Raw genomic sequence first — 25177 nt, 5'->3', positions numbered from 1 at the left:
GGTTTATTGATGACAGTAATGAACACATGGTACAGTACATTTTGTAAATATGTTAAATAAAATAAATATTGGTATAAATAAGCATGTACACATTAAAAACATAACAATTGTGCAATCAAATTCAGTTTGCTCTCATATTTTTTCTTTTCCATGCTGCTCAGTTGGTTGCTCGTATGCCATCTTCTAGGTCTGGATCCCCAGCTCTGACGCTTTCTGGAACACTGTTATGAGCTCTCGAATCGCCTTGCTCTGGACGACTGAGTCGCTAGTCTGAGGCAAAGGAAGACAGAAGCCAAGTTATGAGTTATACAGAACATTCCATTCAATTCAATTTTTTTTTGTATAGCACATTTTCACAACATAACATTATTTCAAATCGCTTCACGTTATCCCTGCCCAGAGCGCTAAGTGAGCAAGTCAGATGCAAAAGTGGCAAGGAAGAACTCCCTAGAAGGAAGAAACCTCCTTAGATGCTTTGTTCAGGGCTTGCAAAGCTACTTGCTTTTTGATAATTCCCTATGCGCTCTATCAGTGCATGCTCACCAACCTGACCTGATGTAATATTTGTTTTGCAGAATTATTTGGTGTGTCAAGGTGAACCCAAGCTCAGAGTGGATCTGCATTATTTTTTTGGTCTGTGTTCAGTCCTCGTGGATAAAACCGTAACCAAAATGCTCGAATACCATAGACCAGGGGTCTCCAACTCCGGTCCTGAAGAGCTATTGTCCAGTAGGTTTTCTATCATACCCGGCTTCTGATGAGCCACACCTGTTCTCAGGTAAATACCAGGAACAGGTGTAGCTCATCAGAAGCCAAGTGGGACAGAAAACCTACTGGATAGTAGCTCTCCAGGACCGGAGTTGGAGACCCTTGCCATAGACTAACTCTGGCTTTATGGAGTCCAGGGTGTATTTTTGCACCCTAACATGTAGGAGGCGGTAGCATGCTCATATTACTTGGACGGCCCATAGATCCTGGAGCTGTCTCTTCAGCAGGTGTTCCCTTTGCTGATCCACTTGATTCTTCAGCTTCTTCACCCTGTCCATGATGTGTATAATGCTGCTCTTGATGTCATTGTCCTCAGTGCGGCTCTTCATGTTGGACAGAATGCTGATGTAAACATCCAGAATTTCTTGTATCAGTAACTTCTGTTCGGTGTCCTGGCAAGGGAAACCAAAGTTAATCTGGTTTTAATGAGGTATTTAAGCCTGATCCAGAATCAGCGAGAGCAAGAATATTCAATGAGCAATCACCTCAGCGTCGCCATTCTGTTTGATTAAGTGCTTGAGAAAAATGGACTTTCCAAATAAGTCATCGGTAACATTCTGTAAAAAAGATACAGTAATTAGACAATTCATTTGAATTGTTTGACCTTAGTTTTTATGAGTTTTGATGCATGCATTTAAATGCTAATAAACTGGTCTACTTGTCTTGTTATTATCAGGCACATTTTCAGAGAATTTTGGCTAATTTGTCTCTGATAAAAACGAAAATCCATCTTTTTCTCATTTTCTGCTTTCCCATATGAGAGCGTCCTTACCAAATACAAGTTTTCTTCAATCAAACTGACCAATATCATTAGCACACAGAGCATAATAGATGCAAAATTGTATCAAAGGAGAAACAGGTGCAGTTATACGTGACATCACACATTTACGTAATGTTATTAATGTGCACATACCGTATTAATACTTACAAAGTGCTTACTCAGCCTTTCAATGTCCGCTGACATTCTTTCTGAAATGAAGTCCTTGCTGTTTACTACCTGAAAAAATGCCAAAAGCGTTCCAAATAATACAGCGAGGCTCCACTTGTGATTCATTGACTCAAAGCTTCGGTGGTCACTTGACACAAAGACGGTTGGGCAACCAATGTAGTACAGACCAGAACTGCACACTCTGCACTCGTGTTCTTCTGCAATAGCTACTCTGGTTTTTATAGCTTTTAGAGAGATGCCCTGAACTGATGCACAGTTGAACCTGAGGTTATAGGGGATGCGCTTTGGCTTCTGTGGCTTTCTTTGGAGGTTGTTTCCTTTAAATCACAAACCCCTGTCATGCTATGCATAGGTTCCTCGCACAAGATGCTGCTGATGGATTCCTTGGAAAGTCATCATGTATGTTTCTGTGGCCACATTTTCATGGGGTGTTTTTCGTAAGTAACACTTGTTGGGTGTCAGCAGAAGACGATGGACTGTCTGCCCTTGGCTTTCTAGTAACATGAGGCACTATTCTGACATAACTGAAATGCACAAACACAATGGTTGATGCTCTCAATAACATCTTTGGCGCTGCAGTTTAGAAGGCAATCTTTTTATTTATAACTGCCACCTGTCTTGAGAAAGTGTTGGGGTGGTGTGTTAGCAAGCAACAAAGCAGTAGTGAATGTTTTATGAAATACATAACTAGTTTATTTTGAATGGTCTGTAGCAATAGTGCTATTTTGTTTTCTTTATATGGTGTTAAATAGCTAGTTTAGAGTACTTTGTAAAAAGTGTAACATGTAAAGACCCCCTTCCTGTGTCAACCCATGCAAAGTTGCTTGTGGCTATGCACTGTCTTTGCCTTGTGGTTTGAATGTGAGCTGCCACTATACATCCTGAAGAGCAATTTATTGTAAATAAAAGTAACTTCTACATTTATGCATCTTTCCTTTTCTTGCAAGGATTCTGGTCGAGCATTCAAATGTTTTCACTTATGTGAAAAATGGCAGTGCAGTGTAACTCGTAATTGCAAAACAAAAAAAAAATCATTAGAAGTATTACTGGTTTTAAATGTCATACTAACATGTTCCAGAAATACCAACAAATCTATGACTCATGAAGTAGTGGCTTGGTTAACTGGTGTTCGATGGTTACCATGTGACAACAAAGTATATCATATGGCTAAATAAGCTATAAAGACAGATGAGAATCATTTCCCGTACAGCGCTTAAGTAGAACTGGGGATTAGCTACGGATTTGTTGGGTCTGCGGCTCACTAGGACACTCTCACCTCCTGAAACTGCAGTGGCTAAGGTGTCGCATTCCTTAGCTAAGTGTTAACAATGCAGTCAAATGCATCTGTATATACTGTAGTGCCCTGCACATCAACCGCAAAGAATTTCGAAATTTAGTATTTTGCTAAATTGATGAGCAAGTTCATTGAAACCATATTAAGGACAGCACCTCTCACAGACATAGCATTAGTGGTTGTGCTTTTAAGGGAATAAGCCAAATATAATGCAACAGAGTAAACAAAACCTTCTTTTTTGGTTATGGGAGAAATCAGTAAGGCCCATTGGCTGCAAAACCCCTTACCTTCTGGGCATGCTCATTAAGGAAAAAGCTCTTTGAGCGTCATGTGATCACCACAGACTTGCTGGCCTTTTGTCAGATTTGATCAGAGCTGATCACTACTCGAGTAGTGACTACATTTGCACTGCTCGGTCAGTACAGTTACAGTAGTAAAGTGGAGAGTGAAGGGCAGATGACTGCAGAGCCGAACGAAAGAAGGGCTGAGAGTGAAGACTATCGCTACAGAACTGAACAATGTTGTAATATTAGTCACCTTTGCGCTGTTACGCGTCCGAGTGATTTAAAACTGAGATGCCCCCCGAAATTGGTTTTCTTTATTTTTTGTAAGTACTTTAAGTTTTGTTTTTGTGTTAAATGCATATATGCCCATATCACATTAAAAATCTTATCTCAAACCCCCTTCTCTACCCATTGCAACTCAATGTAAATTTTGGTTCAGATATTTAAGAAAAAAGGGCTCTTTGCTTTAAAAAGGTTGCCGACCCCTGAACTAGACTTTTCAATGTCTACAATATATGCAATGAGTGAGGAGAGGAATTTAAAAGCCATCCTTAACAAATAAGGAATTCAGGAGAGAGCTGGGTGTTACTAAATGTTATCTGATTCTCCATATACTGTATACTCCTAGAACAGAGGACATAGGAGTGATGTCATCTATAGCTGCAGAAAGCAGCATCTCTGATGAAGTGCCAACCAGAGTGTGCTGTGATGTGACGCATGGCTGCCTAACTCAGGGAGTACTCTTTGACAGATATTAGGATAGAAATGCCAACTAAAATTATCATGGGCCAAAAAAAATGCATTTTTAAACAGTTCTTTCCTGTTCACGTAATGTGATTCCTAGATGGCTGATGCAGTCATTTTTATAGACCGGGGGTGTTAAAAGACCCATGAAACATAAGTCGACTTCCTTTTCAAGGAAATAACTTACCACATATGATTCTGACACCGGAGGCTGGGACAGATTATTCTGTCTGTGGGCATGCTTACTAACCTGTATTTTATACCCATAATGTTTATCCATGACGATATACCTGACAAACTGGCATTTCTCTGGTGCATTATAAAATAGAAAGTGCATTTTGTAAAAGTAACATTTATATAACGCTTTACAGAACCAATGGGGAGCCACTAGAACCACCACCACTGTGTAGCACCGACCTGGATGATGTGACAGTAGCCATTCTGAGTCAGTACACTCACCACCAGCTAAGGTGATGAAGGGGCAGGAGAGAATGCACCAATTAGGTATAGGGGATGATTAGGAGGCCAGATTTGAAAGGACCACAGTGGGCAATTTAGCCAGGGCATCGAGGTACCACCTCTACTCTTTCAAAAGATGCCCAGGGATCTATTATGACCTCAGAGAGTCAGGACCTCAGTTTTATGTCTCATCTGAAGAATGGCACCATTTTATGGCACAGGTGTCCCCATCACTGCACTGGGGCATTGGGAAACCCACAGACCACACGACAGACTAACCTGTTGGCCACACCCACACCTCTTTCAGCAGCAACGCAACCTTCCTTGTTGGTCTCCCACCCAAGTGCTGGCCAGGCCCAAACCTGCTTAGCTTCTGGTCAATTACCTAGTCTGAACTGCAGGTTGTACAGCTGCTGACAGATTAATTCTGATTGTCATTGGAAGTGCTGGAAAGTGCTGCCTTAGCTGTTCTTATATTCTTCTATGCTAATAATGTGAGGATTCCAAAGACCATTCCACCAGTACCTAGTTGTTTGATACTCTGTAGCAGTAGAAGTACACTCTTAGATGATTATTTAGCTTTCTTCTACAACCTGGACTTTAGCTGCTGATGGCAGAAGGATAAATCTTGGGAGACCTGTGGGTGTAGACCCACACTCAGTGTTGGCTATACCCTGGCAGTAGAGCTGCCAGTGGGAATAGGTTCAAGACATGTTCAAGCAAGCAAAGGTTAGCAGTTGGGACAACGGGATGGGCCACAGAGCCAACGGGCTGGGATGGAGACAGAGTGAATCTGGCAAAGTCTGTGGTATCATTGTTAGGCAAACTAAGGAGGTCAGGAACAAAAAGTAAAACCAAGAAACTCAGGATACAACAAGTATTAAACAGGAACCAAACCAAGGTCATAGTTTGGGGACCAGCAAGACCCACAGTAGGCTAAAGATCTGAGTCCAGCTAACAGACAAAGTACAAGGAGTAACATACAGTACACAGAGGTTAATAGATGATGACTTATGCAGCGTTTACCAGATTTGATTCAGCAGGTAACTCTGAGGACTGACAGCATCAGAAATTTAAGGGATTATTTTCTGAGATCACTAGGGCCTCTCTTATACTCACAGAAATAAGGAGTATTCCAAACAGATACTCACAAGAACATTATATGGTACGCAAAAGACAACTTGAGCAAATCTCAAAACTTAGTATACACCCTGATACCTACTGATTCTGTATTAATCAATATTATCTGTGGTGGTTCAAATCCTTTGAAAATCCCACATCTATTTCTTAACAGATACTCACAATAGATTTTTGTGTGAGGCACTGCTGCATATCTCACTGCACTAAACTGCAATTCCTGCACGGTAATCCAAAAGAATATAGTTTGCAATATCATTGATATTGATTAATCGATTAAATATAAGCATGATACACATGTCTGCATTACATTTATAGATAATCTCATTTTTATGTTTAAATGCTAATGTGCATTGATTTCAAAATCAATATATTTGAATGATTATTATAAGAGGAATTAAAGACAGTGGTGCAGTTGCAAAAGGCTAACTAAATGGGGAATTAACATTACCTGTAATAGCAATAGGGGTAATCATTTTGATGGGTTGATTTCGTAGTTCTTGCACATCCCCTCTTGCTTTCCCTGAGAGAAACCAGCACACGTGTATATACAGGTGAGAGCAAGTTTCGGGGTCAGACTAATGAGTCAGTGTCCAGCACCTGGCGAGCAGCTGAGATTATGGGCCTTGACTCTTTATCCAATGTAGTGAATCTATAGTGTTAGAAAGCATAAGGCATGAATTGACCAAGATGTAGGTTTAGCTTCAACATTGGTAGGGACCCCCCTCCCCCCTAAACTCCCAAAATATTGGTTAGGACATGTCTCTACCGTCTGAACCCAAATCTACACCCATGCGAATCAGGCTACCCACCCCACCACTTTTTGCAATAATTAGCAATTACTATTAAGCACCATCAGGTCAATGTTGACTCATATAAGTGATATAAATGGTTTTCTGCAATGTGTTGGCGTCCTGTCCTGGGTTATTCTCTGACTTCTGTCTGTATCTTCCCAGAAATACTCCGGACCCCCGTGACCCTGCACAGGATGTCCTGCCTTGTTTCTTGGTCTGCATGGCACACTCATTGTTGTTATGATGAAGTCAACCCCCCTTGTTGCTTAAGACCAATCTCTTCTCCTAACCTACACCAATCTATCTTCCTGTGCTGGTCTCTAATGTTACCTCAGTGCTCTTACTATTGCATTATGTCTTTGACATAAACAGTCCTATTAGGTTCTTGAATTGTACTCTTCTTGATTTTATACGTGTAACTGGGCATTATTTACTTAAAGCTCAGTCTAGCTTAATTTACTGCTTGGCAGCTGCATGCTTGCAGTGCATCATCTAGGCCTGGCACATTTGTCTCTTTGGACAAGAGCATCTGCTAAATAAATAAACGGGTAACATAATGCATTATCGATACCTTCATAATGCATTATAATGCATTCATAAAGTATTATACTGTACACATGCCTATAACTTATATCTATGTTTATTATGCATTATGAATGCTCTATGAAGCTCTTATCTATAATGCACCGCAGATACCCTCATAATGCATGATAATGTTAAGTATTAGAATTAAAGATGCTTTGTAGCTGTATATGAGAACAGTAAGGTTAGTTGATCGGAACCTTTTTCCCTTCAGATTTGCTGCATTCTCACCTATTCACTCTTCTTTCAATCTCCTAATAACAGTGACGCTTAACCCAACCACCCTTAACCCAAATTGCTCCGGGAATACTGCCTGAGATTGCCATGGGGAATGTGAATACCCAGTCTAACTCCTTTACCAATTTGAAATGAGTCTGCATAATTGTCGACTTTGTTTTTGTCCACTGGCAGTGGTCAACATCACACTCCTCCAGTTTGCTCAGTGTGCCCTGCTGGCCTGCACAGGTGGTGTTTAACCCTGTAGGTCTGAGGCCACTGCTGATCTGTTACCTCATTTGACCGACGCCATTCTATCATAGTTTTTAAAGATGTGCTTCACCCCATTTACTGCTCATAGATAATGCCGGTATACTAAATGCATGATCTGTCTAACCGTTGTGGTTCTTGCAACCTATGTTCTTTTACTGTCTGGATTTTAACATGCGTTCTCAAGAAGCTATGCTCTGCCTTCAGAAATAACCCTTTGAAATTCCCCCTGCAAAACCGTGCAGAAAACATACGATGTTATTTTTTTCTTAGCTTTTCCCGTAAGCCTTCGTGGTTTCTCACCCATAAGTTATTCGCCTTGTGGCGAGCTCAAACTGAAAGAAAATCAAAAGTGCACACTAAACGTCATTTGCGCTTCTGCAAGCTAAAGGTTCATTCATAATTAGCGCCTACTTATTAGGGCGCGGCCAGTACAGCGCCCTCCACGTTCTCTCCCAGGCTACTGTGAGCGAACAGCGTTTCCAGTGAGGAGGGCGAGTGTTGTGGTAGCGGAGCGCGTTTATTTTTTCTTTCTTTCTTTCTTTCCGTGAAACACGTTGCGGTTTGCTGAATTAGCGCGTGGTCCTCCGGGCTGAAACTTCAATGTTGTGCTGTTGTGATGCACTTTAACGTTGGCAAACACAATATGAAGGAGGGGAATGACTTGTCAAGGTGTGGTAACCGCTTATTATGGTTTCTGCGATATGCAGCATCTGGCCCTAAACAGGCTCATTTAAGCTGGCGAGGTTGGAAGGTTTTCTTTTTTAAAAATTCATGTATAGTATACACGCTCTGCATAATAATAAATCAAAAAGAAATATGTGGTAATGATGATGATGGTTATATATTGCTATATAACACCTGTACTTCCTGGGTTGAACCAAACATTACTGGAAATTGCATGCTATGAAATCCTTAAGTCCATAACACTGAGAGCATTAGTGCCTTCTGTAAAATTCTGTTGCATATACTAAACTTCAATACACGCTTCTAATATAAAATCTGTAATATAAACGCTACTCTATGCAATAATATACTTTCAAAAAACATACAAAATCCTATATGATATCCTTACAAATTCTGCTATGGTTTGAAATTTTATTTGTATTACATCGGGAGGGCAATCTTATCCTCAAAGGCCCTGTGTGTATGCAGGTTTTTTGGATAACCTTTAGGTCAGCTGTTCAAATCCAGGTGTGAGGACTCTTCAGCCAATCAGCCTTCTAATTAGTAATCTGATTATGGAGTTGCAGCAAAAACCCGCAAAGCCAACGGCCCTTTCTGGGTAAGACCCCCCACCCCCTGTCTTACATGGCTGAAGGCAATAGTCACTGCTATATTTGAAGCAACTTTAATTTAAATAGGCCTAGTCAAGTTTGCAAAGCTAAATGGCCACTAGCAGTAATGTTTCAAAACGTTAGATCAAAAAAATACTGTTGGACAAATACAATTACTGAAAAAAATATTTTGGACAAAAAAAAAAAGACCAAAACATTTATTGAAATTTGTAAATAAATGGAGTTGCATCTGTGACTTTTGAAAAGTTTCAATTGAATATGTTTTGATATAATAATTGGTATAAACAGCCAATGACCTAAAGTCAGGCTTCCTCATCATATGTTGCAGTATTGAGAAGCAGAACTCATTCAGTGCTCAGATAATCCAACAAATAACTTTCATTACATTTTCAAAGCTCACTAAGTCCAGAGGAATTTTCTCAAAATCGTATTCTGTGGATTGAGTCAGTTTTGTAAATTTGCTCTTAATTGCTTTTTGTTATAAATTCTAAGAGACCTAATATTTAGAATTAAACTTAAATAATAAATGTATTGCAACTTTTTATACATAGGAAAAAATGCATACATGTAATAGATGATGTAATCATTTGACTTACAGCTATTGATATGTGTCATATCTACAGAATACAGTACATCATACAGTGTACTGGAAGGTGTATGCTCATCACCTACTCAAGGGTGACATCTTAAGGCTGTTGTGCAGTATTTGGAAGCAGCTTCAATGGGCTAAACTAAAAACATTTTCTGAAAAAAAAGCATGAGTATGCATCTGTTCATTCCAAATACCACTACAATTGCAACCAAGAGATAAAAACATTTTTTAATTACAGTCTGAAGTAGACTCAGGTATGGCTCCATTTCCTGAAACATTTAAACACTGTTTTGCAGTTGTCAAAGTCAGGTTAAGGAATGTTTAATGAGCTTCACAATAGGGTAGTGTTTAAACAGCCCGTCATAGCCTATAATATTTACATAAGTACTATTTTTGTCAGGAAATGGTTGGTTAACTGATATAGATTAATACACCTTGATCAGTGGCCAACCTGGCCTATGTAATATGCTGTATATCAGTGTTTCCCAATCCGGTCCTCTGGGACCCACAGTTGTTCCAGGTTTTTGCTCCCCCCAAGGTCCCTGCCAGACATTCCACATTTTTGCTCCCCAGAAGTTTGGAGGGAGCAAATACATGGACTGTTTGTGGGTCCCCAAGGACCGGATTGATAAACACTGCTATATATGGTAAAAGCCATAGAGCAATTATTAGCCTGTATATGACCGGATCAGTGTAGCCGATGAGCCGTGTAGCCGAAGCATTGCTGATCTGGTGGTAGAGTTCTCACATGCTGTGCAGGAAGTCCAATCCTCAGCTAGCACAGTTTCTCTTTGGGGGCACTGTGTGGCTCTCCAGTTTAGGAAATCCTCTGGCTTGCAGAAAGATGTCACCATTGTACCCCTGAACAAGGCCCTTAAACCGAATCACTCCAGGGGTTGACCCTGCTTTCTCAAAAAATCTGCCAGTTGTAAAATAACCAGAAAAAATGAATGATACAGTGTTAAATGCCCTATAAAATATCAATAATGGCTTATTACTTTATATATGATCGTCTATCCATCTTCTATGACCACGTATCCAGGACAGGGTCATGGTGAGCCTAGAATCTATCCTATGATGCATAGCGCACAAAACAGAGGATGCCACGGATGGGATGACAGTCCATTGCAGGCTACACACTTAGACAGTCACACAATAAGGGCAGCATAAACACACCAATTCACCTAAGTACATGTTTCTGGACTGCAGGAAGAAGCCAGAGTGAGCACTGGAGCACTGGAGCAAGAACATGCAATTTAAGAAAGAATCCAGGGTGGGAATCAAACCTCACAACACTGGAGGTTTGAAACTACAGCACTATTCACTGCATCACTTTGATGCCTTTTACATAATCAGAATAAAGCAAACGAAGGGAACAGCGAGCAGCACCCAGTACATGGTATTTTAAATACTAGTAAAAACCTCTTGATTAAATTTTTCCTTTTAAATGCATGTTTTGGATTTATCAAATCTAATAATGTAATATAAGTCGATGTGCTGCAAACTAAAATGGTAATAAGAAAAGATAAATTATATAGCCTGCTGAATTATAAATGCTTATAATTGTTTGACTTCCTGGTCCTGTATACACTTGGTTTTAAAATGCATCAAGGGTGATCGGATCACAAATGTAAACGCCCACCAAGGTGAATTGTGATCCAATCATTCAAACCACTTGCCAAGATGTTCTGGGACACGTTTGATCACAGATTTTTTGTAGTGTAATCGCTAAAGTGTCCTGATGCTTTGCGCGGAATGTTAATGATATCTGAGTGCAGGTGGTCCGCTGGACACCTTGGAGATACATGATAGACGCAGGTGTAAATAGCAAGGTGTCAACTTGTGATCTGACTGCCGAAGATGAATTTTAAAACCAAGTGTAAACAGGGCCTCTAATACAATACGTACTAATCCATTTTAAGACTTTTACTTTCACTTTCCTATTTGTGTGAATAATTGACTTTTGCCACTGGAGGGAGTCTGATTCAAACAAATGCACAAAATCTGGAACAATGTAGTAAAACCTTCCATCTTTTCACTTCACTGGTCATAGTTTGTAGTTTTCAGTCAAATGACAAAGGTTATATATTTTTCTTAATTTAAAGTATTTTATTTGTGTCAGTTTGGATATCTCAAATCAGGCAAATCTTAAGTTATTAATCAATTTTGAACAGTTTTTATCTCAGATTTAAAGCTACCTTTTATTGTTATAACAACCTCCAATTACCGTCCTGCGTAAACTCTATATGAATTTAGAATATATTAAGTTGTATTGAATTAATTCATGGAACATTAAAAAGGTACCAATAAATAAGATTAAATATGTTTAAAAAAATAAATGATGAAGTACAACAGTAGTCTAATATATTAAACTTAAAGAAATTAAAAAATAAATTATTACTATATATTAAGATACTTTGAAAAAAATTACTTCATTTGAAAATAGTTTTTGCTACATAATACATCAAGAAACATCTGGATGATGAATATTAGAAATCCATTTAACATATTTCAATTATATCAAATTTGTTTTTAAAAACCATTTTATATTTAAATAATCAGACATTATTGCATCTATCCATCCATTTATCCATCCATCCATCCATTTCTCCTCTATAACCCCTTATCCAGTGAGCCTGTAGCCAGCAGGGAAGCACAGAGCCTGAGGTGAATGATGCTCTCTGGGATAAGCACTGATGGTACCCCAGGGCCAGCATGATGACTGTGGCCTGGGCCGTTGCCTCCAATGTCGGGGGTTCAAATCCTGCTTCTCTGTTTTTGTGGAGTCTGCATGTTCTCCCTGGATTTGTGGTGGGTATTCTCACAGTCTAATTTTCATCTCTAAATTGTCCATAGAGTATAACTCTGTGTGTGAGGGTGTACTTGTCCAGTGAGGCTTCCTGTCCAGCGTGTACTCCAGCATTCTGCCTTATGCTGCCTGGCATGAGCTCCAGGTCCCCAATGTCCCTGAGGATGATAAGCGCTTAGAAGATAGATGATCACCAAATCCAGCTCAAGATCCGGCTCTGCTGTGTCTTAACCGACGATGGTGTTTGGCTTGTTTCGTTGTCATGTTGAGGTAGCTTCCATTTTATAGGGTTTCCCTTGTATCTATTTGTCTCAATAAATATTTTCATAAATAATTGAAAAATACTCTGAAATTGTGCTTTTGACAGAAAATCATTTTGGCAGTTCAGCACCATGTCTGGAAGGAAGTGAATTGTAGAGGGTTGATGTCCTTGGTTTCCAAATGGAGGTTATTGATACGATCAAAGCACCGACTGCATGGTGCAGGCGTTTGTCGCAGCCTGCACCACGCACTGCCACCGATGGTCCTCACTGCCTTTTCCTTCTGGACTTTCCTGTGTGGTGCCTGTAGATGTGTATCCAGACCAGGACGGTCTTAAACTCTCCTATGGCCTTTTTCATTCCGTTTGCCTTAAGCTGCCAAAAAACAACAGGGATGTGACTGGTTGGCATGGGCATGGTTGGCATGGGCTGCATTTGCACTATTTATATGATTAATAGGCTACCCAGTAACCACTTACCATTTGATTACTGGGAACTGCATTTATAAATGCAATATAAATGCAATAAGTGAAGTATTTTTAAAGTACAATGCATGATTAATGTGTGTGTGTGTGTGTGTGTGTGTGTGTGTGTGTGTGTATGTGTATACATACACACACGCTGCCAGTTAAAAGTTTTTGAGGAAACTGACATGATCTACATTTACGTTACTCACTTAAAATTTACTAAAAATACACTCATTATTCTTTGCTAACAAATAAATTTGAGTACCTTTATTAACAAGAAATTCGAGACATTCTTTCTACAAGGGACATTAAATATTAACTAGTGCATTTTAAGAATTTGACTATGCCATCACCAGTTAATGGGATGTTAGACATAACTGAATTCAGTGAGGATCTTCTGGTTTCTGGGCTATTGACAGAGTAAAGAGTAAGACTGAGCAATGCCGACCTTTCGAGCTGTGCTCCATCATCACAGCAATTATACTGCATAAAATGAACAAAACCATTATTTACCTGATTAAATGTTTGTTTCATTTGATGAATCTTATCTCGGTCTTTTGAGGAGAGGAAACTGCGATGCATTCTCAGCTGCAGTTTAAAACACGTGAAAATAAATCAGACTGAATATTCAAAGTCATTTTCAAATATAATTTAGAATGTGTGCTCGTTCAATTTACAGTGAGTACATTGTTTTGTGGTCACTGCTAACGACTGTTACTTATGACTGTATTGCCATTAATTATTTGTCCTGGCTGGTGTCTTTACCATAATATGAAGGCTAATTAATTGTTACAAAACATACACCTCAGAACACAAAAATGAATACTCACACACTGGTTAACTTCGTTTACCATCCTCGACAGAATAATCTGTATTTTCTCATTGTCCCTGGTGTTCAGTGACTCATTGCTGAACACGTCATTCAAGTAAAAGTTCAACATCTCCTTTATAAGTGATAATCCCTTTGGTTTCTGCAGGGAAAATAAGTGGATTGGTGAATTACATTACAACTCTGTATATGAGAACCGTAAGACATTATGTACCATTGCAAACATTCTTTAAAGTATATAGGTCTATTAATTCATAAAAGTTAAAAGAATTTTTAAAGTCCAAATGTTCTTACCTGCAAAGTACCTGTAAATTTTGGTAGAAGTTTCTTGTGCTTATTGTCATCTCTCTGCAACGAAGGCGAATTTTAATTAAAACAAGAAAAGATGCAATGAATCATCACATGCAAACATTCCAGCAGCCCATGGTATTGATTTTTTACTCACTGGAAGAGAGTTCTTCACATGATGAACAGCTGTTGAGAGCTGTTCAAGCATCTTGTCCGACACGTTGTGCTTGAAGCACTTAACTCCCGGTGATTCCCCGAGGCACTGACTGCACAGCGCCGCGAGCACAGCCACTGACGTCAGCACCACAGTCTGCATCGCCGTAAGTTCTGGTCTTTGCGGTTTTGCGCCCGCCGTCGGATGTACAGAAGATTGCGTTTAGTACAGTGCAGCTCACTATTTCAGCCCTTTAAATACACCCGGTCTCTCTCAGGGAAATCACGGCCCCCATAATGACGTTTATCGAAACTTTTAGGTAAACTGATTTTTCCCCATTTTTTTTTTTTTTACTTTGCGGTGTCTCACCTGTTGACTATTGCGGTGTGCACTGAAGTGATTGCCTGTACAGTTTTCTGCTACTCTTGCATTTAAATTGGAGCATTACTGTTCATGCGTCCTAAAAACGAGATTTCAATAGTGGTAATTTTTGTAATTATTGCAAGGATACTGAAGCATACTTTTCAGTCATCGATCATAAAAAAATATTGTGATTAAGTGCTCGTCAATTTTGAGAATTTAACTTAATCGAAAAGTAAATGTATTTTACAACATATATGTGTATTATACTAAAAGTGTTTTATTCTTGTTTTTTGTATATGCTATATTGGGCACATCAATAAATACGGTCTGCTAAATATGCCATAATGAATTTAGTGACAAGTCTTGGTGTTTCCTTATGTTATTTGACTGTCTAGTGAAATTATAGCCCTTTTTGGAAAAATAGACACCTATGCTCTTAATAAGTTTTAATAATAATGATTACATTTTACAGATCCCCGTGTGGAGATTCTCTTTTTGCCTCCCATCTTGCCATCTACAGGTACAAGCTCGGTTGCGAAGGGCACCCACCTGTAGCCGTGCCCAGGGCGTCAGGGTCAGCCCCTGTTGTGGTCCTTCTGTGTTCCTTCCCTTTTGGCCAGAAGGTGTTTGCTGGTCATCCCGTTCTTTATGTTACTCTTTGTTCTCCTGTGTTACCTGTCTGGTCATGTGGCTCAATGTGTTGCGCATGTGGTTCTCTGTGTGCCCTTCTGTCCTGTGTTTGAATCCCACCTCCTCTGCTCCCTAGTGTTTCATTTGAGTTTCTCTAGTTCTTGTGTCTGATTTTGTAGTTGGTCGTTTTGTTCCTTGTGCCCCTGCTTGTGTCTTTACCTGTTTAATTCCCTAGTGTTGGTTTGTATTGATTGTGTTTGATTTGTATTGAGAAGTTTGTGTGATGTGTGTATTTTGCTCACCTGCCCAGTTTTTGTTATTTAGTCTTTATTTATCCCCTTTAGTTTGTGACCCTCGTGGTCCTTTCGGTTTTGTTGTGTTTGTAGTGTTTTCTGTTTTATTTAATAAACCCCATTTTTTGTTCTCGGAGCCGCCAGTGGGTCGTCCACCCTTTTTGTGCACTATGCCTCGTTCTCGCACCCGAGCCGCCCGGATCCGTGACACAGGGAGCAGGGGGGGTTAAGGGCATTGCTCAAAGGCCCAAGGACGAGCCGAGGCCGGGTCTGAACTGACACACTTCCGATCAGAGGCACAGCCCACTGAGCCACGCACTGCTTAGTTTAGGGAAAATGCTCAGAAATGTGCCTGGGGCTGACTTTCTAATCCTGCGGAAGTGAGGTGAAGGTCTCAGTTTGCATATGCATGCTATAGGTAACCAGGGCACTATTTCAAATGATTCAACATGACACTTGTTCTGACCCAGTTAGTTCACGAATATTGCACTCCTATTCTTCAGTCGTTCTAACCGTATGTATTTGTGATCATGTGATCATTTCACATAAATATAGTCACGAAAGTACTATGTGCGTCAGAGTCACAGTTACTATTCTGCACACTGCACAGAATCAACAGTTTGCTCTTCAGAATGTCGTCACGGCGATCATTATGAGATACAGTGGTGGAGTTTTGTGGAAAATAATCAGACATTTCTCACTGACCATACTCTCGGAAAAAAGGATACCAATTTGTACCTTTGCTTGTCACTGGGGCTGTACCCTCAAGGGTCTTCTAATTGTACCCTTACCTTTTAAGGTACAGAAAAGGACTATGAGGTACATACCCAAGGCACAAACAACTGTAATGAACTTCTAATGGCACAAAAATGTATCAGAGTCCTTTTCTGTAACTTAAATGGTGCAATTACCTACAGCTAAGAGAAGAATTGGCAGATCCTTGAGGGTACAGCATCAGTTTCAAGCAAAGGTACAAATTGGTACCCTTTTTTCCGAGAGTGCACTTATTCAGTGAGGGTTGCTGATTAAGTTACGTTAAATTGAGAGCATCATTGGGTTGATGGAGGAAACCAGAGGACTTTCGAGAGAACCTCAGTGGTGTGAGGCATCAGTACTGCTGGCTGAACAAACATAGCACCCAGAGAAGTACAATTACTACTTTGTTATGGGTAAGAATGGAGTAGGAAATGCTTCTGATATTTTGAGTAAGTGTCAAGGATAGTTTTCAAACAATTTACAAGCCAGGCTTTGGGTTTTCCATCTATAACTATTTCAGCTTTTCCTCATGCTCGCAATTCCTATAAATGTAGTCTGGTAAATTACTTGAGAAAAGAGATATGACACAAACTCATATAGCAGGCAGTACAAATGATTACATTTCATATTGCCATAAATACCCCATCCTCTTAATAATTCATGCTATGAATTATTTACCTGTTTCTTCCTAAATGTAATTTATGATGTGTCTCCAGCATAGTATATAATGCATTTTATTTACTTACATTTTACTTGATATCATTTTATGTGTTTTATTTTTTCTTTTTCCTGATGGACAGTTTATAATGTGAAATACACAGTCAATGTCTGAAAAACTAAGGATATTCTTGCATTATTTGATGGGTTGTCTGTAATACACTAGAATGCATCTCTTCGCAGACATGAGGTTCAATTGTAAAATTAGTTTTCATTAAGAAGAAAGAGTGACTTGAAGTTATTTTTATTTATGAAGTTTTTTTATGCAGCCCTCACCTGGATAAAAGGGAAGTTATTACTTGTTAAAATCATGGTAAACCTTAAAGATGGCATTATAGAGGCTGCATTCAAACGACAACCAAATAAAAGTGGTCTCCTCAGTTCTGATAGTGAACAGATCAATGATACATTATACTTTTGGGCAGACCAAGGTGACACTTCGTCAGGACCCAAACTTTCTACACCCTTGATTGTGTTTTATTAACTCCTGTGACCCTGACAAGCATAAGCTGCTGGAAGATGGATGGATGGATGCATGTTAACTTACATTATTTCATTTTCTTATACTTCTACTCTCTTGGTTTCTCAGTCTGGAGCCATGGCAATTTTATTTCACTGTTGGTGTACCACTACATTCATGAATGTGACAAATAATATTTTTGAATCTTGAATTTCTCACATCAGGGCATTAAGGTGGTCTTATTACAGACTGCATTTTTTGAAAAGAAAAGATTTGTAACAATATTTCAATTCGAAGTAGTTTTCTTAATATTACTTGGTATGAATCAATTTTCATTCATTACTTGCATCTAGGGTCAGTGATACTGGCAGATAAGGCCTGTGATTTGTAAATCATCTACCTTGATGAGCTGCTTTACAGTTTTTATCAAAGATGCAGTCTAGACTCAAACTCTTGTGGCAGATTTATGCAATGTGCAGATTCATTCGTGATTTATTCAGTGTGTTAAAAATATATATTACGACGTCAAATGTATAGCCTATAGTTACTGAGCCGGTTCAATGTAAGTACTGTAGCATAAGATGCAAGATGTCCTTGAGACATAATCCCACAAGCTTTGGTTCTGTACTTCAATAAGAAAGCCATTCACTGCGGTTTTTGTTTCTCGTGGTAGCATCACACAAGGTAGGAATGTGCAAATGGAAATAACCACTCAATAAAAAATCTAGTTTCATATTGACCAAAGCAAGACTCTGATAATAACCAGAGATTCTTTTTTGCAGACTTGTGTTTTCTCTTATATGAAAGGAAAGCATGAATGTAGGCTACAACATACTTAATTGCTTGCACTGCATACATGGAAAGGATTGAAAGACTATGATGAGAAACTCAGGGGAAGTGACCTTGAGCATGGCAGTTAGGAATGACTCAGCGCTCCAGAAACAAGTGTTAGCCATTTGCCCTACTGTAGGCTTTCTATAAGGTCATGTGGCTTGATTTCACCCTGTGATGTGAGAGTCTCTGCACCAGCATCATTGTAGAACCTGCTGAAGCCTCTTGAGCACGGATGGGGGGGGGGGCATGGATGTGTTTTCCCCAGCCCAGAGTCTACCAACCTGTCAAGGGGAGCCCCCCCCCCCCCTGTCAGCAGAATGTACCCATGGTGACATTTTGTTAAGGATTTTACATTAACTCCTGTGATCAGGATGAGCTAGTATAAGATGGATGGATGGATAATACTCAGACTATTAATGATTAAATTCCTCATTTGATTGCATAGATTTCTGTGTCTCTTTATTTAGGAACATTGAAATTATCTCTTTTACAAGGATTTCAAGGTCAAGAATGTATTCCAGTTGTATTTAACTCAACAACTGAAAAACAACTAAGCTCCATAACTCAGTCTATCCAATATGAGACTAATTTAAGCCACATCTTTAAGTAAGTCTCTGATATGGGGTATGGAAATGCAATGATTCTTTATTTGCATTTTTGCAAACCCTTCCGCATTGTGGGGGTTAGAGGTGCAAGCCCCCCACAATCTGGAAAAACCAGGTGAAATTTTTTTGGTTTCCTTGGCAAGTGAAGCGAAAAGACATGAGAAATGCGAGATATGAAGATCACTGCGAGATCACTGTGAGATATCACATAAGAGGCTGCTGTTTGGTATCCTCCAAACCAGCACTCTATGTATATTTTATGCATTTATGAGTTACTAAACTTTTTGTGTGTTGTCTGCTCATCTTCATGAGTCGTCTGTGGCTTTCCCAAAATTCCTGAAAAATCCACGTTTAATTTATTGTATCAACCCTGTGATGGAGAAAGTTGTAATGCAGAAAAGTTGTCTGTTTATCGGAACGGTTTGGTTTTCACATATCCTATCTTGTTTTTTGCATTTGTGTCCCATCTTGCTTTTCTTTAAGATATACACATATATGTAGTCGAGAGCAAAGCTTGGGCTGAGAGCTGGAGTTGCAGTCATTTGTCCTTGGAGCATTTTTTTGAGGGAGGGGTGGGTGAGGCCCTTGCTCAAGGACCCAGTGGGCATGTGACTATTCTGTAGAAGATGGCATTCAAACCAGTGACCTTCTGATCACATGTATGGAGGCCTAACCCACGGGGCCATACATCACCTCTAGGTTAGATGCCCTACAGCTTCTTTTTGCTCTTTCCAACACCCGACAGGCTTTTGTGAGAAGGTTGTATTATGCTACACATGGTGCACGACAAAGCGACGAGGTGCACATCTCCTTCGCATCGCATATATTCCTGCACAAGCATTGCCGAAGTGAAATTATATAAACACAAAATTAAATGTTGCCCATTGGCATTTATTTATTTGTCAGAGGTGTTGGCCCAAAGCAATGCACAAGTAAAGCAGATAATACAGAACAGACATAGAGCTGTGGAGGAGCTAATATTTGTCATTCTTAAGACGTCATAGATAAGATAACCAGACTGTTCTGATTCTCACTAAGTGTATGGCCTGAACTTGTTTTTGTTTCCCCTAGCAGAATGCATCTGTCTGCTTCCTCATGGGTTTTTCCAGCATAGGATCAAATACAGTAGTTAGACGGCTGGGATCATTCAAGTGTCTCTATTATGTGCAAAGAACTTTCTTTCAAATGTTTTGGTGTTTCCTAAAACCCCATGCCCGTGCACACATAGTTCTGGAATTACCAATGACAACGTTTAAAGATTTCATCACAATGAACTATCCTCGGCTCACAGTCATTATGCTATGCGTCTCACTACCAGGAAGTACTCACCTCACTTGTCAAGGATCATATATCAAAATACAGCCATACTTCCTGCATGGGTTTTTCAAGACGGTGTAAATTCCATGTTTGCTCTCGTCTCGAGATGGACCAATCCCATCTTCCTAAAAATCCCTCCTCTGCTGAAAGAGTCTTAAAAGAGGGGATCTGCCCTACTGTTGTAAGAAGAAAATTCCCAGATTGAAGGATTATGTGCACTTGATACATAGGTCCATTTTTGCTCATAAAATAGTACTATATACATACCTGTAGGGTGATGTAATTGTAGTTCTAAAATAACTTTGTCTTTTTAAACAGATTTTCAACATGGAACATTTGTAATAGTTTACAATTGTTGATGCACCCTTTATAAGTTACCAGTGGACTGACATGTAAAACCTCTGGCATCGCACACAAAGTGGTTATGGTACGGAATCGTAAACCTTTTCTTTTACTAATGTCATGAGTCTTGGAAAGTAATTAGTTAATACGCTGAGGATGATCAAAATATTTCAAGATAATCATAGTTTATTACACACATTATAATAAGTCACACGGAATAGAGAAAAGCAAGAGTGTGATTTTAAGTGTTACACAAAGTGTTAGCACTTATTTGCCATGAGATGGAGTTGTAGGCCTATGTATTGTACGAACAGATCAATCTTTATGAGTAATTTTTCTTTCAGTTCTTATTGTGACTGGGATCTTTTTGATCAACCCAGTGTTTAGAGGAGGCTGTGGGCAGCAATGAAAGGAGGTTGCAAGAAAATGTTACCTTTGAAGATGTGACTGTAGGCATCAGTGCTGAGGCTATGGCTGACTTGCAGGCCCGTTCCAGCACATTAATGAATGTCGAAGTTTAGGTGCATATTGCATGGATGTATGTTTGATTTCAATATTGGTGGGGACCAAATCAGCCCCGAATCCCCTGGTACTCCCACAGTATCGGTAGGGATTTGTCCCTACTGTCCATCCCCAAATCTAAAGTCAGCTACAGTATCTTGAAGCTAAGCTGGCTTTAATGCTGAGATATTACTGAAGGGCCTGATCATCTGTATCAGGTATGTTAAATTAGGGCTGCACCTTAACTCCGCATGGTGGATCATCTCCAGGTGCAGGGTTGGGCAAGCCTGGTCTAGACCAACACTGGGCTGTAGTCATTTATGTTGTATAGAATCAATGATTAGGGATGCTGTTTAAGGGGTATTAGCAAGACCGGATCCTCGCTATATGCAGTTTCTGGCAAAAACTAGATTTTCAGTCTCGATGACACCAAGTTTTTTTTCTTTCTTTTTTTCAGAGCCATCCAGGCACGGCTACTTGAATATTGGGGAGTCCCCAATGAAGGGGCTACGTGGGGTTCACTGGGTCACAATCCAGTGCCCATGCTCAGAAGGTTGCTGGTTGGAATCCCAGGGCACAAAATGTGATATCACTGTCTGGCCCCTGAGCAAGACCCTCAACCCAAACTGCTCTAGCGACTAGCTGATTCCGCTCACTGAATTGTATACTGCTTTAAGGAATAAAGGTAAATGTCAACTTTCACCCAGGATTATGTGATGGAACCTGTAGGCTGATTAAAAGCATAATCATCCTCAACGGCAAGTCTGGTTTGGGGTTATTAAACCATTGTGACTTAAGTGTTCTACGATTAGAAAAAAAGATTAGGTAAACTGATTCTGTTATCAAGAGTTACATTACATAAACTTTGATTGTTTTTTTCTTTTACTTTAAAGCCTGAGTCCTATTGTTTAGACAAGTCCGGGCTGTTTTGACTGGCCTGTGAGATCATTAAAAGTTTTATCTCCAAGTCCCATGAATAATCGCAAATATAGCTACTATTAACGTGCTAACAGCCAAAAAAATAGACTCTTGGAAAAAAAATCAGAAAAACTTATTCAGAATGGAGAGTTTTAAAAATTAATGGGGAAAAAATAAAGTCTTCATTTGTAGCTTTCATGGGACGTGAAAATAATCATTAAAAACTCCGCTGATACGGTACGTGAAGCTTAGACATAAATATTTGGGGACTATAGTTCAGCCTCCTGTTAACTTTATTGTGAAAGTGCGTTGCACGCTGGTAAAATATGACTAACACCAGTCCAAGGCAGTGCGGGGGAATTAAGACGCAGCGTTTGTGCCCCCCACTAATTTCCAAAGGTGCGTACAGAAGCAGCGCCCCCCTGAATGACGCTGCGTTGGCGTTGCCGTTATCGGCAGACGCGCACTTCCTGGAACCTACTGGTGAGGCAGCCGTTCTAATGCAGAAGTGGAAAACACCTAATTTGATCGATTTTTCTTTTTATACTGCACAAATCCACAAACGCCTTTTGAGGTTTGTTATAGGATCTTACCTTTGTATACTAATCTTGCATATCAAAGTAATTAAATGCCCATAAGTAGACTCTAATGCTATACAACTGCTAAATATTTTACGGTTTACTGTATAAAATAACACCGGCTTTCTATTTTTCACAGATGTAACCACTTCAGAGCAGAAAACCTGCCTACTCGCTGGCACACAGCAGTCAAGGGCCACACACACACTGTGACTGTTATAGTGTGAAGCAAAACGACGACCCCATTTGTCAGAAGAAATGTCAACAAAAATACTTTTTAAACTATAAAACACACAGAACTGATAGGCTAGCGACTGCATTCCGTTTCGATATTTATTAATAATACAAATTTTAAAAGTATTATAAAAAAGAAACATTTGTGAAGCTACGCATCATTTTAAAACGCTGTGCTACTGCAGGTTGGGTGGCAATTTAGCTTTATTTAGGAAATCATCCTATTGAGCTGTTGAAACTGAATACAAATACAGTACAGGCATGCACATACCTCATAGGCCGAACTTATTCAAAATGTATCACTTTTAATTATATTACTTTGTTATAACGTTATCGCAATTCATATTCACGGATAGGCCTTTCTATAGAAATTATATAAACACACCCAGGTTTGAACTTATATATTAGAAAAAGTTTGAAAAATATACTTTAAATATATAATTACCACAATTGTGGTTACAAACTGTGTACCTTATACAATAAAGGTAACATACCTTTCTTATATTACCATAATGCATCTCGATCGCCTAGGCTAAAACATATATATATATATAGACAAATACATGCGTCAACAATAAATCAATAAATTAATATCACATAAAAAGCCATAAATACGAAATCAATTATTGCAACCAACTAAGCTGAACGTACAACAAAAGCATCCTGGGTAACTGATCAATTCGTGAGATACAGTGCGTGTCTTCTCAGCAGAACTTGGCTAGGAAGTCGAAAAGAATATCAATTTCCCCCATCGCTTTCGTCTGCGCCCTTTTCCCCATCTGAAAAAAAAGTAAATTAAATTAGATATGTTTTTGTTTCTAATAAATGAAGAGCATCGTTCTGAATTGCCTTTATGTTACAATAATGACCAATTCGAGGAATTAGCCTACCTTGTGGAAACTCTCCTTGAACTTATTGCTGTGTCCATGGTCATTCACATGCTTAATAGACTGAAATTGGGACGAAAGGAAATAAGCAACGTGAGTTTTCACAATCAGTATATCTTCAAAACCACTGAAAGTGTATTATCTTGATCTGTGGCAATCTAATACTTGTATCAAGGTTGCCGTTTGCAGCTGCAGATGCGAACCGAAATCGTGTCTAGCGCTGGAAGCTTCTGTTTCATTTGAAGGGAATTATTAATCTGAGCGCATCGCGCATTGGGGACGAATGCAGGTATCGGCAGCACTTACACAGCCTTTTACTGTCAGATCCCTGCTGATCCTGTCCAAGTCGGTTTTCACGGTGGCCAAGTCTGGGAATTTCTCCTCTGTATTGAGCACATTCCCAAGGTAGAAGTCGAGGATGTTGGCATGCAGGCAGCAAACGAACAAATCCTGGAAAAGATACATAAAAGTTATATGGGAATAAAAATGCACCTATTTACGGTAACATGACATTTTAAAATACTTAAATACATACCGTTTCATTTCGGTAATGCTTTTCGGACTGAATCAGTCGTGTTTCATGGTCATCATCCATCTCTTGCGCCTGTTGAAATAATACTAAAACTCATTATGCTTGTTGTAAAATTCATTATGCGTAGCTGATTTGCAGAATCTAAGTTCGGGAATCTGAATTAATGATTGCGCTTATAAATGCCACAAACCTGAAATGAGCTTAAGTAAGTTTACTTACGGTTTTCGCGATCTCCGATACGCGCTGGAAGGTGCTGTGGTTATCCAGAGGGGGGCTGCGATGCTCGCTTTTCTGTTTGCCTCGCGGATGACTAGGAGCGGAATCGCTCCTGCCGGCCAAGAGCATCACTGCAAGAACCACTATGTACTTCATCATTCAGATGTTCGTGGAACAAAATTATTGTATTTCTTACAAGGTAGCTTAAAGCCTTTTCAGTGTTAAAAATGCAATCGGTGATTGTAGTCAGTAAGAACTGTACTGCTGCCTTGAATTTTTCCTTATAACCTTCACCTGTCCGTGAACCTATTTATATTCTCCAAACCTGGCCCAGATCTCAACGTCATACATCCTTTTGAAGTCATCTCACTGAAGTTGCGCTGAAGCGCTTCTTGGTAAAGTAAAAGTGGTTTGGAGTTAGGTTTCAATTATTTAAATATTTAATAGATTGAACAGAATACCGTGATCACGCCAAGAAATACATTTCTTTTTCATGTCAAAAATTACGGTCGAAACAAAGAGGGTTTATCAAAATAGCTTGTACTGCAGAATAATGACAGATTATGTATCAATAACTTCTCCTTAGCTTGTTTGCATTTGAAATTAAATCTGAAATGCTAATTTATTGAAATGGATTGTAAGGTAGTAATTTACATGGAATATTTGTGAAGGTATAATAATTGTTATGTTAAACTTAGCAATTAAATTATTTTTACTAGGGTATTATGTATTTATACTTGGGGAAATTCACAAACGGGAAGTTCCACATACCTCTGGAATTGTTGTTTTAAGGATGAAAC

At 39.3% G+C, this 25177-nt stretch overlaps 3 protein-coding genes and 1 long non-coding RNA gene across 6 annotated transcripts in view; 1 reads left to right on the top strand and 3 right to left on the bottom strand.

The window, feature by feature from the left end:
• LOC111851325 (uncharacterized) overlaps positions 1 to 23582 on the top strand; it is a 55118-nt gene extending 31536 nt beyond the window's left edge. For 2 of the 3 annotated variants that reach the window (XR_011989763.1, XR_011989765.1), the window contains exons 3-5: positions 21470 to 21697; positions 22330 to 22413; positions 22648 to 23582. This is a non-coding gene — a long non-coding RNA (uncharacterized lncRNA). Of the gene's footprint in view, positions 1 to 21469; positions 21698 to 22329; positions 22505 to 22647 lie in introns of all 3 variants that reach the window. The other variant, XR_011989764.1, reaches the window with a different exon arrangement.
• On the bottom strand, positions 184 to 2058 carry LOC140578555 (interferon gamma-related-like). The gene is made up of 5 exons (XM_072700063.1): positions 2050 to 2058; positions 1697 to 1765; positions 1254 to 1325; positions 957 to 1160; positions 184 to 270 (listed from the first exon to the last, which is right to left on the bottom strand). The coding sequence occupies exons 1-5, from the start codon at positions 2056 to 2058 to the stop codon at positions 184 to 186; spliced, it is 441 nt and encodes a 146-aa protein (XP_072556164.1).
• Positions 11846 to 14356, bottom strand: il26 (interleukin 26). Its single transcript, XM_023826111.2, has 5 exons — positions 14198 to 14356; positions 14047 to 14100; positions 13754 to 13894; positions 13437 to 13511; positions 11846 to 12831 (listed from the first exon to the last, which is right to left on the bottom strand). Exons 1-5 carry the CDS (start codon positions 14354 to 14356, stop codon positions 12724 to 12726), a joined length of 537 nt encoding a protein of 178 aa, XP_023681879.1. The 3' UTR covers positions 11846 to 12723.
• On the bottom strand, positions 23387 to 25114 carry il22 (interleukin 22). Its single transcript, XM_072710419.1, has 5 exons — positions 24381 to 25114; positions 24165 to 24233; positions 23936 to 24079; positions 23633 to 23692; positions 23387 to 23521 (listed from the first exon to the last, which is right to left on the bottom strand). The coding sequence occupies exons 1-5, from the start codon at positions 24534 to 24536 to the stop codon at positions 23447 to 23449; spliced, it is 504 nt and encodes a 167-aa protein (XP_072566520.1). The 5' UTR covers positions 24537 to 25114; the 3' UTR covers positions 23387 to 23446.
• Positions 25115 to 25177: the final 63 nt, after the last annotated feature.

Source organism: Paramormyrops kingsleyae, chromosome 1, assembly GCF_048594095.1.
Source record: "Paramormyrops kingsleyae isolate MSU_618 chromosome 1, PKINGS_0.4, whole genome shotgun sequence".
Classification (NCBI taxonomy): domain Eukaryota; kingdom Metazoa; phylum Chordata; class Actinopteri; order Osteoglossiformes; family Mormyridae; genus Paramormyrops; species Paramormyrops kingsleyae.
This window is presented reverse-complemented; position numbering and strand designations above follow the sequence as displayed.

What these genes read in the sequence shown, in the direction of transcription:
- il26 (XM_023826111.2), bottom strand. Translation starts at nt 14,356, where the DNA reads ATGCAGACTGTGGTGCTGACGTCAGTGGCTGTGCTCGCGGCGCTGTGC. An exon ending in AATTTACAGGTACTTTGCAG is followed by an intron (nt 13,895 to 14,046) that starts GTAAGAACATTT and finishes TTTTCCCTGCAG; the next exon opens with AAACCAAAGGGATTATCACT. An exon ending in TAAACGAAGTTAACCAGTGT is followed by an intron (nt 13,512 to 13,753) that starts GTGAGTATTCAT and finishes TTTAAACTGCAG; the next exon opens with CTGAGAATGCATCGCAGTTT.
- LOC140578555 (XM_072700063.1), bottom strand. An exon ending in AACAGAATGGCGACGCTGAG is followed by an intron (nt 1,161 to 1,253) that starts GTGATTGCTCAT and finishes TTCCCTTGCCAG; the next exon opens with GACACCGAACAGAAGTTACT. An exon ending in AGGATCTATGGGCCGTCCAA is followed by an intron (nt 271 to 956) that starts GTAATATGAGCA and finishes CCTTTGCCTCAG; the next exon opens with ACTAGCGACTCAGTCGTCCA.
- il22 (XM_072710419.1), bottom strand. Translation starts at nt 24,536, where the DNA reads ATGATGAAGTACATAGTGGTTCTTGCAGTGATGCTCTTGGCCGGCAGG. An exon ending in TATCGGAGATCGCGAAAACC is followed by an intron (nt 24,234 to 24,380) that starts GTAAGTAAACTT and finishes TTATTTCAACAG; the next exon opens with GCGCAAGAGATGGATGATGA. An exon ending in AGCATTACCGAAATGAAACG is followed by an intron (nt 24,080 to 24,164) that starts GTATGTATTTAA and finishes TATCTTTTCCAG; the next exon opens with GATTTGTTCGTTTGCTGCCT.